This window comes from Myotis daubentonii, chromosome 2, assembly GCF_963259705.1.
Source record: "Myotis daubentonii chromosome 2, mMyoDau2.1, whole genome shotgun sequence".
Lineage (NCBI taxonomy): Eukaryota > Metazoa > Chordata > Mammalia > Chiroptera > Vespertilionidae > Myotis > Myotis daubentonii.
Genome location: NC_081841.1, coordinates 3396658 through 3411365, shown reverse-complemented (window position 1 = coordinate 3411365; position 14708 = coordinate 3396658). Strand labels below are relative to the sequence as shown.

General features: G+C 60.9%; 1 protein-coding gene across 1 annotated transcript in view; it reads left to right on the top strand.

The window, feature by feature from the left end:
- The first annotated feature begins 212 nt into the window (after positions 1–212).
- The window catches only part of MPPED1 (metallophosphoesterase domain containing 1), a 48990-nt gene continuing 34494 nt past the window's right edge, over positions 213–14708 (top strand). The window contains exons 1-2 of the mRNA XM_059680897.1: positions 213–903; positions 7076–7257. Of these exons, the coding sequence (XP_059536880.1) occupies positions 680–903; positions 7076–7257 (406 nt within the window). The 5' untranslated portion in view covers positions 213–679. The remainder of the gene's footprint in view (positions 904–7075; positions 7258–14708) is intronic.

Here is a 14708-nt window from a genome sequence, read left to right as displayed (position 1 = left end):
CGGAGGAGCCGGAGGATGGCTGTCGGCCTGGGAAACTCCCTCCGCTCACAGCTCTTTAGGCAAGATGGGTGCGGAGGAGGAATGCGCGCCTGTGCGTCCACCTGCCGGGGCTTGCAGGGTGGGTGTGGGCCGTGGGGAGTGGGTGCGTTCGGGGGTCTGAGGGAGGGGCTGGGGCGGGAGGGGGAGCCTCCCTGCTCCCCAGGCTGGAAAAGTGAAACTCACTTTACCTGTTTGCGGAACACCAGCCACGATCCTGCCCATCGCGGGTCCCTCAGCCGGTGGGCTCGGGGATTTTGTCAAAGGCAAGAAAAAGCCTTAAGTATTTAAACATGTTGGACCATGCACGCAGCCATCCCCCGCCTTGCGGTTTTTTTTTTTTTTGTCCCCTCCCTCCTTTTCCTTTTCTTTTTACCAAAGTATATTCATCAAACTGCTGAGTTGGAAAGATTTGTAATGAGTTTTTGAGCTGTACGACTGTGTTTTTCCCCCCCTCTCCCCCCGCCCTCTCCCTCTTTCTAAATCTTCATCTGACATTAAATAAAGCAAATCCCAAACAGATTAACTGTCGCACGGTTCTGCTCCGTCTCCTCAGTCTGTTCCCAGGTCTGGCGCGGGACCGGGCGGCGGCGACGGCAGAGGCGGCGGCGGCGGGAGATGCCCGGGCGGCCGGCCGAGGCCCATGTGGCGCGCTAGGTGGGACCCTGGCGTCCTGAAGGCCGAGGCCCTGGCCCTGCTGCCCTGCGGCCTGGGCATGGCGTTCTCCCAGGCCCACGTGATGGCCCCGCGCCGGCACCAGCACGGGCGGCTCATCATCGAGGTGGACGAGTACAGCTCCAACCCCACGCAGGCCTTCACCTTCTACAACATCAACCAGGGCCGCTTTCAGCCTCCGCACGTGCAGATGTGAGTGGGCGGCTGGGGCGCGGGGCGGGGTGGCGGGGGGAGGGTGGGTGTGTGTGGGGGGCCCTGGCGGCTGGGTGGGCTCAGCCCTGGGCGCCTCCTGGCTGCTGGGCCCGACCTTCTCTGGCGTGTTGAGTGCACCGGTGCGGGGATGCCAGGATCTCCGCCGCTGGAGTCGGGAGGGAGGAGTGAAGTTGTGGAGTGATGGCCTGTGGGCTGGTTCTGGCCTGGAGGCCTGTTTCATTTGGACTGGAGAATGTTTTACAAATATTTAAAAAAAAATGAGGTGATTGCGTATAAAAGTCCAGACTTCTGGCTTGGCTCTGCAAACCCCAAAGCTGGCAACCCGGGCCCACGGGTCCTCCTGGCAGCCTTGGAGGGGGGGCGGGGGGGATGAAGTCCAGCTTCCCCTTCTTGGCATTTGGGTTAAAGACCCCTCCCCCCGCCCGGTCTAAGTCACAGTCCTCATTGTACAGACGGGGCGACCGAGGCCCGAGGCGCGAAGGGACTTACCAGAGGCACCAGGGCAGGGAGAGACCAAACCCTGGTCTTGGGCTGGCTGCCTCCCTCCTCCTCCCCCCGCCCGGCCCCCAGGCTTCCCTGGAGAAAGCGGGGATGTTTCCAGACGCCTGGAGACCCTGTAGGCGTGTGTGGGTGTAGGTGCCGGCACAGGGCGGTCAGAGCTGTGGTGGGGCACGGTGCCGGAGCAGGCCGTCCTGACCAGACCCCACTCCAGCTGCGGCCACAAGCACCACCTCCTGGGGAGGGGGCGGGGCCTAGAGGCTGTCCCTTTGGGGAGACCGGAGAATCCAGCACGCGGGCCTCTTAGAGAAGAGGTGGGGGTTCCGAAGCCCGGCTTGGAGGCGGGGAGGGAGGGGTGCTGCCCCGTTACCGTGTGGCTCCCTCGGGGCCTGTCCTCCGTTGTGAAGGGTGAGCACTGAGGCGGTATTCCCAGGAGAAGGCGGGGGCGGGGGGACTCTAGGCCGGAGGGGGGTGGGGTGGGGGTTTCCAGCACTGGCGCGCGCTCTGGAAAATGCCCGTTTCCCTGGGGGCCGCAGGCTGGCGTGGTCAGTCGCTGCCTGCTTTAGTTTTTGGTAGATTTCTACTTGGGAAACTGCCTCCAGCTTCCATTTCAGGGCCAGATTGGCAGGCCTGGGAAGGATGGGTCGCCCTGGGTCTCAGGCACACTGTTCCCTGGGAGCTTGAAGCCGGGCAGAGGGCGGCCTTCCTGGACCCGCCTTTCCTAGGGTCCCTGGGTGCCCGCAGACTCGTGCCTCCGTGGGAAGGGGCTGGATCGCTGGGCCCTCAGGCAGGGAGCTGGGGTATGCGTGTGCTTGTGGCCGTGTGCATGCCCATAGGGGGTCCCCCGGCACTGCCCATAATGCCCGATGCCATGCAGTACCAGGCAGAGCTGTCATTTATAGCACCTTTGCCTGGGCCCGCGGGCACCAGGCAGCCTCCGGTCCCAGCTCAGAGCGAGGGAAACAGGAAGTCTTGGAGGGGAGGCCGAGGGGCTGGGGCAGGACCCTGTGGGGAGGGTGGCTTCTAGGTTGAGACGCAGAGGAGGATGCGAGGGGGGCAGCGAGCTGGCGAGGCTGGAGCGAGGGGCACCTGGGAAGTGCAGAAACGCCCCGCTGGGTGGAGGGTGCCCGCAGGCCCGGCTGTGTCCTGAGCAAGGACGCGAGTGATTTCTCCCCTTTAACCCATGAGCAGCTGCGGTTGTTTGTTCGTTCGCCCCTTCATTCATTCATTCATTCATTCATTCATTCGGGATGTGCGGGAGCAGCTGCTCAGCACGCTGGCTAGAGACGCGCTCTGAGCTGGCCCGCCGGGTTGGAGTCCTGGCTTTGCCACTTACTTCCAAACCCCTGTCCGTGCTGAGCTGACCCCTGAACGGGTGGCAGACGGCACACACGCCATAAGGGGAGTAAGGGCATAAGGTACTGGCAGCAGGAAGTGCTGCGGAGAGATGCTTATGGCTTCCTAGGCGAGGGACCGCTAGATTCACTGGGGCCTGCCCCACCCCCATCCCTCCTGGCCGCTCTGTGCTGCCACCTCCGTGGCCAGGCTCCGGGCTCCCATGGGCAGTGGCTTCAGAGGTGGCTGGGGTTTGGGCACTGAGCCTGGTTCTGGACTCCTCGTCCAGTGCTCCCTCGCTGCCCGCTCGGGCCAGCCAGGCTCTGAAACACAACTTTGCACACAGCTAGATGAGGCCGGGGCCATGCAAGGACGTGAGGGTTGCTCCCTCCTACCCCCTCTCCCCCTCAGATCCCAGCCCCGAGCGCCAGGGGAGCGTGCGGGCTGCCAGAGGGCTGTGCGGGTTTCCATGGTGAGTCTCCACAGAGGGAGACGCGGGAGCTGGATGCCACGCCCCCACACGTGATGTATCACCGCCCTGGGCTTTGTCTGTGGGCCCAGGGAGTGAGGGGCCTTATTTAATAAACCCACAATTTATATTTAATAACAACAGTGACAGCCAAACGCGGCCTCCGATTGAGCCGTGTGATTTATGCCGTGGCCCCCAGAGGCCCTGGTCGTAACGAGCCGCCTTAGCCTGAGTCATGAATTTCTGGATCCAGGCCTCTGGGTTTCAGCCCCTGAGAACGCGGACCCTCACTCCGGGGGCCGAGAAACCCCGCGGTGGCCTGGGAGAGCCCCCGCAGGCCCCAGCCCTTCCGTGCCGGGCGGGCAGGCGGGCGTGGGCCTGGTGGTCGGGGAGAAGGCAGGGGTGGTGCTGGAGGGACAGGGTTATCCTGGGGGGCCGCCTTACAGGTGCCCTGGGGCTGGCGCCCGACACAGCACCCCCTGTTGGTGGAGCCCCTCCGAGCACGCACGTGGGGCTGAGCGGGGTCCTTGAAGAGCGTAGCGGGCCGGGGGAGCCCCTTAGTGTCCCGGCCCTCCCAGCTGAGCCAGAGCAAAACCATTTTTGTTTTTGTTGTCACAGGAAGGTGTTGAGGTTAGATCCAGCTTCCTGTGGTGAAGACGCAGGCTCAGACCTACCCTTTCACTTACTCGCTGTGGCCTGGGACGTGGGACTCACTTCCCGGCCTCGGCCACTTAGGGCCGCCGTGACGCAGGTGTTCACGGGGGTTTTGCCATTACGAGTGTCGTAAGCCCAACTCAAACGGTCCTAAGGACAAAAGGGAGCTTGCCGGCCATAGCTAGGACCCAGCTTCAGGCACAGCTGGGTCCAGGCAGCAGATGGTGCCGTCAGGCCCTCCCAGCCCTCTCCTCTGCTCTCTCTCTCTCTCTTTCTCTCCCTCTCTCTCCTGTTCTCCACACCTGGACTGTTTTTGTTCTTGTCCTCGCTTCCAAAAACAAGCTAGGTTTCTGGGAGCTCCGCACAGGGGTCTCCATGGGTGTCCCCGCCACAGGTATATCCCCTGAGCCTAGCAGGTGCCTGTCCTTGAAAAGACACAAATAAGCATTTGTCCAGGCCTGGCTGGTTGGCTCAGGGGTTAGAGCGTTGGCCTGCACACCTGAGGGTCTTGGGTTCGCTTTCCGGTCAAGGGCACGTACCTGGGTTGCAGGTTCAATCCCCGTCCCCAGTCAGGGCACCTGTGGGAGGCAACCAATCAGTGTGTCTCTCTCACATCAATGTTTTTCTCTCTCTCCTCTCTCTCCCCCTCCCCCCTCACTTCCACTCTCTAAAAAAAAAAAAAAAAATCAATGGAAAAAATATCTTCACTCCTCCGTTGAGGATTAAAAAAAAGAAAGCATTTCTCCATAGATTGGCTGAATGAAATGAATGAGGACCTTGCAATAGGACTAGGCTGGCCTGGTGTGAGTTTGGGAACCAAAGACCAGCTTCAAAGTTTCAGCGCGGCTGGCTCCCACCGCTGGGGTCCTAGGCAGCCTTTCCCGGGCCTCAGTTTCCACATCGGTACATCGAGCGCACCTGCAGCACCTGCCCTGCCGGCCGTGCAGGTGCCCGTGAAGGCGGGAGAGCGCCGCGCCCCGCCCCGCGGGAATGAGCGCTCAGTTCCTGGGAACCCTCCGGACCATACCATTCCCTCGTTAGGAGGTTGAGCGTTTGTTATCCTCCAAATAGCCCGAGGACAGTGCCGGGAAGTGAGAGAGTCTTTATGTTTAATCTGGGGATGAGTCGGCTTGCACCCTCACTGAGCTCAGAAGCCTCGGGGTGGAGAGAAATGAGAATGGAGTTAATTAAAGAGCCTGTGAGTTTGGGAACCAAAAGCCAGCTTCAGAATTTCAGCGTGGCCGGCTCCCACAGCTGAGAACCGCGGCAAGGATCGGGGAGCTCACCGGAGGCCCTCGAGCTGTTCGGGGCTGGCTGATGCCTCGCCAGGGGCCCCCGGGAGCCGAGATTGTGGGGGTGGAGGTGGCATCTTGCTCCTTCTCTCTCCCTTCTTTGTCCCTGTTGTCTCTCTGACTTGGCCTGCTCTCCACCTCAGGGTGTGTGGGTGAATGAGTGAGTGAGTGGGCTTGATTGGCTCACTCACGGGCCTGTGCCAGGCCAGTAGCCCAGACGCGATTGGCTGCCCTTGGTTCAATCAGCCGCGTGGGGCAGACGAGGTGTACAGGTGGGTTCAGGGCCAGGCACCTGCAGAGCCCATCAGGTGGGAGGGAGGGGAGGGGAGGGGAGGGGAGGGAGAGGCCCAGAGGACAGAGGAGTGGCGGGAATTACTGAGAGGGAGAGTTTAGCTTCCAGACCAGCTCAGGTACCAGCTCTTTCCCTGCCCGCCCCCCCCCGCCCCCCGCTGCTGCCCCATGAAAGCTGTGGCTTTATTGTCTGGCCACGTGTGGGGTCTCCTGGCTGGGGTTGGGCCTGGTGCATCCCTGTGGCCCCAGCGCTGAGCTCAGGGGCTGGCTCCCAGGAGTGGGCAGAAGGTGCCGCGCTGAATGAACAGGGAATGAGTGAATGAGTGAATGAATGAATGAATGAAGAGGGAAGAGGAGGAGCTCCCAGCACCCCCTGTTGGTCACCCCTGGACTCGGGGAGTTTTCCTCCGCTCTGGGTTGGGCCCAGCGCCGACCTGCTGGGATTCTAACTGGGCCCGACGGGCCCTCCCGTCCCGGTTCCCGGATGGGGCGAGGCTGGGCTGGCCCGGCGCCTGGGGCTGCGCGGACTGAGCGCGCACACGCGCCCTGCACATTAGCATGCTGAACCCACGTCTCTCGTAAGGTGTTAATTAAATTTCTTTGAAGTATATTGTCTGAAAAAAAAAGGATAATTAGAAAGATGTCTTTAAAAGTATTTATGTAACTGATACGGCCCTGCTTTCGGCGTGCCGCATAATTAGATTTAAACACAACGAACTCCTCGAGCGGCACCCTCATTTGGAGAGAGCTGCGTGGAAATGTCATTGCGTTGTTTTTAAGAGTTGGGAGCCTGGCAGAGCCATTCAGCTGAGAGGCGGGGGGTGTGGGGGGGCACTGAGCGGGGGAGGGGGTGGGTATGCACGGCTCCCTGGGACCAGCCACCTGCTCCGTGTGCGTCCTCACTGCCACGGGCTCCGGGGACCGGGACCTACGTCCCTGCAGCGTTTTCATTTTCTGGGTATTTTTGCTTCGTGAGGCCGCTCCATTTTACAGACAAGCCAACCAGGGCCAAGTGTTTTTTTGTAAATATGTTTTTATCGATTTCAGAGAGGAAGGGAGAGAGAGAGATAGGAACATCAATGATGAGAGAGAATCATGGGTCGGCTGCCTCCTGCACGCCCCACCCTGGGGATCGAGCCCGCAACCCGGGAATCGAACTGTGACCTCCAGGTTCATGGGGCAGGGCCGAGTGTTTGGCTTAAGGCCACACCTTAGTGGCAAGTGCCGAGCTGGGTTTGAAGCCTTTTCTTCTGGTTCCGGGGCTGCATTCTCACCCCGCCCTCCCCTCTCCCTGCCAAAGCCTGTGCTCTCGGGGATCAGACGTTCTCAGTTCCGAAACACTGCCGCTCTCTCCGTGCCTCTGTTCCACGTGCTCCTGGGAGCCCCCCATTTCACGGCGCTCTCCTGGGCTGTGCGCTGCCCTGGGACCCCCTTCTTCCCGCCGGGCCATGGACGTCAGTCCCCGTATTCTCGCTGGGGTCGATAGCACCCCCACAGAAGCCCGTGTTGTGGGGTGAGAAACCTTGCCCTCACGATTATAAAGCACAGATACACATTCGGTACCGTGACCCCGTGACCCCGTGACCCCGTGACGTGTGTCTTCCTCCCGCAGGGTGGACCCCGTGCCTCACGATGCCCCCAAGCCGCCCGGCTACACCCGCTTCGTCTGCGTGTCCGACACCCACTCCAGGACAGACCCCATCCAGATGCCGTACGGCGACGTGCTCATCCACGCCGGCGACTTCACGGAGCTGGGCCTCCCCAGCGAGGTGAAGAAGTTCAACGAGTGGCTTGGTAGGTGCTGGGCAGGGGGTGGGCTTCTGCCAGCGTCCGGGCTGGGGTGGCCCCTGTGCCCAGCTGTCCTCCTCCCGGCTCTGCCCACTGCCCCTGCCCGGCCTCTGTCTGCCTGTCCGCCCCCTCCCTCCCCCCCACTCACCCCAGGAAGCCTTCCCTGACCCTGGACCAGGCCCCAGACCTCGGCATCTCCTGCCCCAGCCCTTGTCTTAGCTGTGACTTTCCATTTGTCTGCGGGCATTTTGGGCCCAGGTGTGTTCTTGCCCACGTGTGTGTCCAGCCCCCGTGCCCGGCACAGGTAGGTGCTAAGTAGATAATGGCTGAGTGAGTGAGTGAAGGAATGTGTGGCCGGACGGGCGAACGAATGGGTGACTGTGGGAATGCTGACGCCAGGCAGGTGCTCGGCTGGTGCGTAGTGGCTCAGCCACCGACCACCGTCAGGATGGCTCCCCTAGTGAGGGGACCCTCTGGGCCTCTGTGCCCACAGCCGGGACCTAGGGGACCAGGCCTGGGCGACTCCCTAGGGCAGCTGTTGGCACAGGCAGCGAGCGCTGGCCCGCGGTGCGCCCTGATGTGCAAGCATGCCCCCAGGGCCTTCTCTTTGGCTTTTTACTTTCTTCCTAAATAAGAGAGACACACACTGGGGTGCCCCCTGGGAAAAGCTGTTTGCTCAGAATCGAGTTGTCGCTGCCACAGCCTGGGGGTGGGGGGACAGCTGGATTGCATTGGATGGCCCTGGACTGGCTGCCATCTCAGAGGCCTGGGTGCGCCGCCCCCCCCCCCACCTCCCCGCACAGCCCACCCCCCTGCCAGACAGGCGCCTCCCCAGGGTGCCCGCTGCGCAGTTGGCTGGGAGCTGCGTGAGCAGAGGGACCGGGGGCAAGGCGGTTGCTGCACACGCGGAGGCCTGGCTTTGCAGCCGAGACTAATGTTTACAAACAAGGCCTTCCCTCCGCTTGGCAGGCACAGAGCCTTACATGTTGATGCTCAAATGGGAAATGCTAACCGAGGATCCCTTTCAGGCTGGACCCCGTGAGGCTGGGGCGGGACAGGGCTCCCGCAGGGCGGGCCTGCCCCGCTTCCCGCCTCGCCTGGTGCCGCCTGGGGTCGGGGCCGCCTCCGGGAGGGCCCCTCTCTGAGCCCCGCTTCTTATCCTCAAAAGCTGGGAGGCCTCCTGAGCTGACCAAGAGCCGAGTCCAAGGCCGATGCCAGGAGCCGCTGCGGGCCAGGCTCCTGCTGTGCGCCAGGCGCAGTGGGCGGCTCCTTACCACGCCGGGTGAATCGTGGGAACAGCTGTTTGGGGCGGGTGCTCTGGGGATCTGAATTGGACGGGAGGGCCGCCAGCCCCCTGCGCAGAGTACTTAAGGGTGGGGATGGTTTCTGGTGCACCCAGCCCACGACCCGCCCCTTAGCGTGGGAATGAGTGAGTGGACGCTGGCGTGCACGGTGGGGTGGGCGCCACGTGCGCTTTCTCCTGGCAGGGCAAGGCCTCTGGGGGAAGCTGACTTGGGGCTGGGCCTAGCCCCGTGGTCGGCAAACTGCGGCTCCCGAGACACATGCGGCTCTTTGGCCCCTTGAGCATGGCTCTTCCTAAGCCTTAGGAGTCCCCTAATTAAGTTAATAACAATGTACCTACCTATATAGTTTAAGTTTAAAAAATGTGGCTCTCAAATGAAATTTCAATCGTTGTCCTGTTGATATTTGGCTCTGTTGACTAATGAGTTTGCCGACCACTGGTCTAGACCGAGGGGCTGGGAGTTGTGCAGAAAGGGTGACACCAGGCCAGGGGACCGCTGAGGCCAGTGTGCCGGTGGACGCTCGAGAGGAGGCCTGGTGTGCTGGCCGGAGTCAGGGCGGGGCCTGACCAGGGTCCTGGGGCCGGCACAGTGCGCTGGGCACGTGAGGACGAGCCCTCCACCTGCCCCTTAACGGAGGTCAGAAGTGTCCACAGGAACTCGGGGGCCTGCTTCCTCGTGTGCCCTTGGCGTTGGGCTGATTTGTTTGCCTGAGCTGTTGGGGTGGGAGGTTCCCTTCCCCGGCCTCACCCCTTTGCTGCCTCCGTGGTGATTGAGATGTCGGAGCTGTCCCTCGGTGGGGTGTGGCTGGGAGCTCACACCGGAGGCCCAGGAGCCTCTCTGTCCTGCGTGGAGCGGCAAGGGTTTGCGTGTGAGGGAGGGCTTTGCGGGGGGCTGTCCAGGGGAGTCCGTCTGCAGGAGGCGGGGCCGCGTGAGGGCTCGGACCCCTGCCTGGGAGTCAAGCAGACTGCCTTCACCCCTGCTTGGGCCTCTCCTTTGCTGTGTGACCTTAGTGTAGTCACTCAGCCTCTCTGTGCCTCGCTATAAACGGGGAGAATTGTTTACCGGCCCCATAGGGTTGCGGAGGCCTGAAGAATAACATTTTCGTGTAGCGCTAGGCACAGAGAAGCCTCAGAAAGTGGGGGCTGTTCCTGTGGAAAACCTGCCTCTCTCATATCCGAGTCCCCCCCTCCCCCCGCAGCAAACACCCATCAGCCAGCCTCAGTGTCAGCGGAGCCGTTTCATTCCAGCCACTCTGGTCGGCTCCACTGATCATTCCTAGAACAGGCCCCCACTCTGGGCCTGCTGGCCCCCCGCTGGGACCACCCTTCCTCCTCCACCGGCAGACAGTCCTACCACCCCTCAGTGTCACCTGCCCCCTCAGTGTCACCTGCCCCCTCAGTGTCACCTGCCTCAGAGCCCCCTCCCGATGGGCAGCATTGGTCCCCCCTCCCTCTGTACCCAGAGCTCCCTGTTCGGGCCTTGGTGGTGGCCCTCACCTCATGGCAGGGAATTATCTGTGTTCCTGTGTCCCCCTGCCCCCCAACCCTAGACCATTAGCGCCTGGAGGGCGGGGTCAGGCCCCATCTCCAGCGCCAGATGAGGCCCAGCCAGGACAGCCCCGGGCAGGACCTGTGGACAGGAGTGAGGGGCGCGGATGCATCCCCGGCAGGTGGGGCGCAGCTGGGCAGCAGCATCGGGGGGCTTTGAGGAGGCAGAGCCGTGAGCAGGCAAGTGTGAGCCATGGCTCTCGTAACATGGCGCTTGGGGTCTGAGAAGACTCGGGCGGAGGCTGCGTTGGGTCCCCAGGATGAGGCTCGGAGCTGAGGCCAGCAGGTGAGCTAGACCGGGCCCAGGGGGCAGGTATTCCAGGTGGGTGTGAGGGCTCCCCCGGAAGCCAGGGTGCTGAGGGCAGGTGAGTGGCTGAGTGCCAACCACACCCACTTCCAGGCTGCGGGCTGCAGAGGTAGCAGCTGACCTGAGGCCCCTCAGCACCCACCTCGTCCCCAAGGCAAGAATATCGCCTGCTCTGCCCCGGGCTCTGGGGACAGCCATGCCCTCAAGGACTGTCAGTTCAGGAGCTGGGATTCGCAAGATGTCAGAAAGGTCCCTGTGACTGGCAGGTGCCGGGCTGGCCTCCTCGTCCCCCCGCCCCCCCCCACCCCCCCCCCCACGTGAAGCCTGCACCTCTGCACTCTCACTCCCGTCCCCCAGCGCCCAGAGCCTCACCCTGCCTTGGAGTGGCCAGCCGCCCAGAGGCCATCGGTGGGCTCGTTCTCAGCCCTTCTCTCCTGGCCTCTCCACTTCACCTCCAACGTGGGTTCTTCTTCCGCTTCCACACCATCTGCCCCTCTGGGCTTCCCCTTCTCCATCTCCGTTGGTTCCCCGGTCTCTTGCTCACTGCAGGTGGCCTCTCCCAGGGCCAACCTTGAGCATCTCAACCACATTCTTTCCAGATGATAATCACTCAGACCTCCCCCCATCCCCAGCTCTTGCTTCCACCCAGACCTCCCTCTCTCTCTCCAGCCTAGATCTTTCTTTGAGATTCTGCCGGTGCATTGTTTGGTCTTTGCAGAAGACACCTCCTCCAGGCTGTCCACCAGGATTTCAGACTCCCTCTGTCCCAAACTGAACTCCTCAACCACAGACCCGTCCCCATAGGCTATATAGTGAGGTGCAGCCCTCCAGTGCGGTGTTTGAGACCCTCCCCACCAGGGCTGCTGTGCCCCCTCTCCTCCCCGCTGAGGCTGCTATCAGCTGCCATCTCTTATTCTGCTGACCCCACTCTTATCTGCCCACTCACTTATATCACCTGCCAAGCTTCTGTGGGCACCCAAGCAGGCCAGCCTGCCAGGCCGGCCTTCCTCCTGCAGGATCCCGTGAGCTCCTCGGGGGCCAGGCAGGTCCCAGAGCCCAGCCCGGCCTGGCGCTGGCGGAGGGCGCTCGGCAGGTGCGCGGGCAAGAGCATGGAGAGGCCTCAGGGCCCAGGCTGAGCCGGTTCCTTAGGTGGCATCGCCCTCAGCAGACCCAGGAGGGGAGGACGGCGAGGCCTGGCAACGGAGTGCTTAGAAGTTATAATTAACTTTTTACTGGCGCCCTAGTATGAAGCGATATGTGAAGACAATATAAGAGGGTCCAAGGATTTAGTTAAATAGAGCTGGGTCTTTTGCAAGCAAACCCTTAATTAAAGCCAGGGAGGGAGGAGAGGAGGGGAAGGGAGGCGGAGAACCCTTCCAGGCACTGCCTTTGGTTCTGGTCTCATTCGCCTCCGCGTTGAGGGCAGGGCTCGGGGCAGGGGCTCGGCTGCGGAACGGGCTGGCCCCTGCGGTTCAGCGCCGCTGCGAGGAGCAGGCTCCGGTTGAGGCGGGCGCTGCGGGAAGGGGCCTGCAGGCCACCAGGAGCAGAAATTGTCCTTCATGGGGAACCGTGTTTTCCATGCAGCTGGAGGCTCCTCACCCCTCAGCCACGCCGTTCCCAAGTTCGCTGCCTCCTCCCTCCCCTGCCTCCCTTCATGGGGGCCCACCGGGGTGTGGGGCTGGGTTACCGCTCTGCTCTCACCGCTCTGTCCCAGCAGCTGTGCAGGCCCGCGTTTGTCCCACTCCTTTCAGTTTTTCCCGTCCCTGCTTCCTGCCTCCCACCCAGGGGGACACGGGCGCCCCCCTTCTCACCCAGGGCTTCCTATCTGTGCGCCGGGCTTGCCGTCATTTCACCTCTGTCGGCTCAGTGCCCGCCAGGAGGCCGGGAATGTTTCATGTTGGGTGGGGTCCCCTGTTTTACGTATCAGGCCCTGGAGACAGAATCCAGATGGCCCCACTCCTGCCGCGTCCCAGGTCTAGCCTGCTTGGGGCTGCCGTGGGGCACCCCAGGCCTGAGTGGGTCTCCTTCTGGGTGTCCTGAGGCAGCGGGTCCTCTCTCCTGCCCCTGAGGGTGGAGGGGCTGGAGGTGGGAGCGGAGATTCCCTGGGAACAGCCGCGTCCAGGGGTGTGAGCTGCTCAGCTGGGCCGGCAGGTCAGCAGGTCGGCAAGGCGGGTCTGACAGGCCTCGCACTGACCCGGGGTCAGGAATCCAGAGACGGGGGACAGAGCACCAGGGGCTCCCGGGGTCACTTCTGACTCTGCCCCTCAACAGCCAGGTGACCTCGCTTCTCCCACACGGAATGCCCACGCCCCTAAAATGTGGGTGTAGGTTTAGACCACGTGTGAACCAGGCTCCCTGCCAGCTTTCTGCACTCCTGGCCGGAACCGAACCCTTTAGTTCTCGGGCCAACACTCTAACCACGGAGCCAAAACGGCTAAGGCTCCAACCAATACTTTTTTTTTTTAGAGCAATATATATTATAAAAATATATTTTATTGATTTCAGAGAGGAAGGGAGAGGGAGAGAGAGATAGAAACATCAATGAAGAGAGAGAATCATGGACCGGCTGCCCCTGCACACCCCCCACTGGGGATCGAGCCTGCACCCCTGGCAGGTGCCCTCGGCCGGAATCAAGCCGGTGTGCACTCGGTCTCACTTGCTCACCCGTTAGATGCAATGGCCCGACCCAGGCACCTTATTCTCACAAAGACTCGAGACTGAATATTTAAAACAAAAATGGCCTTAGACTCCGGGCTGCGGGTCATTCCTGGCGCTCTCTGCTCAGGAGCCGCCGGTGCTCCGGGGATCTGGGTCGTGTGTCGTCACCGTGGCCGTCGCGACCGACAAACAAGTGGTCGCCTGGAGAGCCGGGTCGATGCTCAGATGGAAAACGGATGGAAGGTGCAGCGGAGGCGTGGTTTCTCACTAAAAAAATTCGTTTTCTGTATTCTTCATGTGAAAATTCCGCACGAAGCCAAAGCGTGTTTTCGGGGCTAAAAGGGGGAACATTAACTTCCGATAAAGACGAAAAATCTAGAGTTCTCCGCTGTAGCCCAGGGCCTTCGGCCAGCCGTAATTACAGTGTTTTCGTGTGCGCGTGTAAACCCCTGGGAGGTGCGCTTAAGTGCTAATTATCTATTTACGACAGAAAGGCTTCAGAAATGAAATGAGACCTGCTGGTGTGTGAGAGGGTGTGCGTCAAACATGTGTGTTGCCGTGGGCTTTTTTAAGGCCGTCATCCTAAAAATCTCCGCCTTAAATTAAAAAAGGAGTTTTCTATTTAAACGAGGGAGAGATGCGTTTTTCCTGAGAGCTCTGAGCTCTCTGGAAGTTCTTTCTTGGTTTTATTTTTATTTGTTTGGATTTTTTCTTCTTCCTTATTTATAGCTCATTTTGTGCCAGCGGATTGGAGATGGTTTCTAATAAGAAGAATAGTAAGATGGTAGAGGATTGCTGGCCAATGAAAAGCCAATTAAAAATGGAAAGTAGAGCAGCTCGGAGGGAGGGCCTCGCGTGTCAACACTTAGGGCTCCATGGGTTCTGTGAGCTGGAAATTGGAGGCTGAGCTTCCTGGGGGCCGAAGTGAAAAGGGAGAGGCATTTGGCGAATGGCCCTGGTTCCTGGGAGCGGGAATGTGTCAGCCCCTCTGATTGGTCCATCCCCTGCAGCGCGTTTGCTGTGAGTACCTCGAGGACCACATGTGTGTCCCGATCACTTCCGCGTAGGAGGACCTTGGTGAAGGTTTTTGCATTTGGGTAAAAGCAGTGAGTGTTTATTTAGTGTTTCCCAGTGTACACACATGTCCGCGTCTGTCATCCAACTCGTGCTTCTCTCTCCCCCGCACGGCCTCCTTTTGGATTGATTGAAGTTTCTCGCCCGCCCCCCCCGCCCCCCCGCGCCCCCCCCGCCCCTGCTGGTTTGAAAACTCTCTATTCTTTTTTGTTTGTTTAGTGGTTACTCATAAAATGCTAATAAGCATATCTTAAGTCAGAATAAAAGTAGTCACATCTCCTTTCCTTCCCGGGGCTCCCTGGCACACACCCTCCCTGTCCCCTCGCGCCACCAGCTTCTATATCTGCTGTCTGGCGCCTCATTCTCACTTGTTTTAACCCTGCTCTGGGGTCGCCGTCATCATCATCATCATCATCATCATCATCATCATCATCATCATCCGTTTCCACTTTGCACGTGATTATTTGCTCAGTGGGTGTTTGCTGAGCACTGGGCACTGGGCATGCAGCTGTGAGCAGACAGAAGACAGGCCATGGAAACAGCTATAGTGTGTGTGAGGGTCAGGCT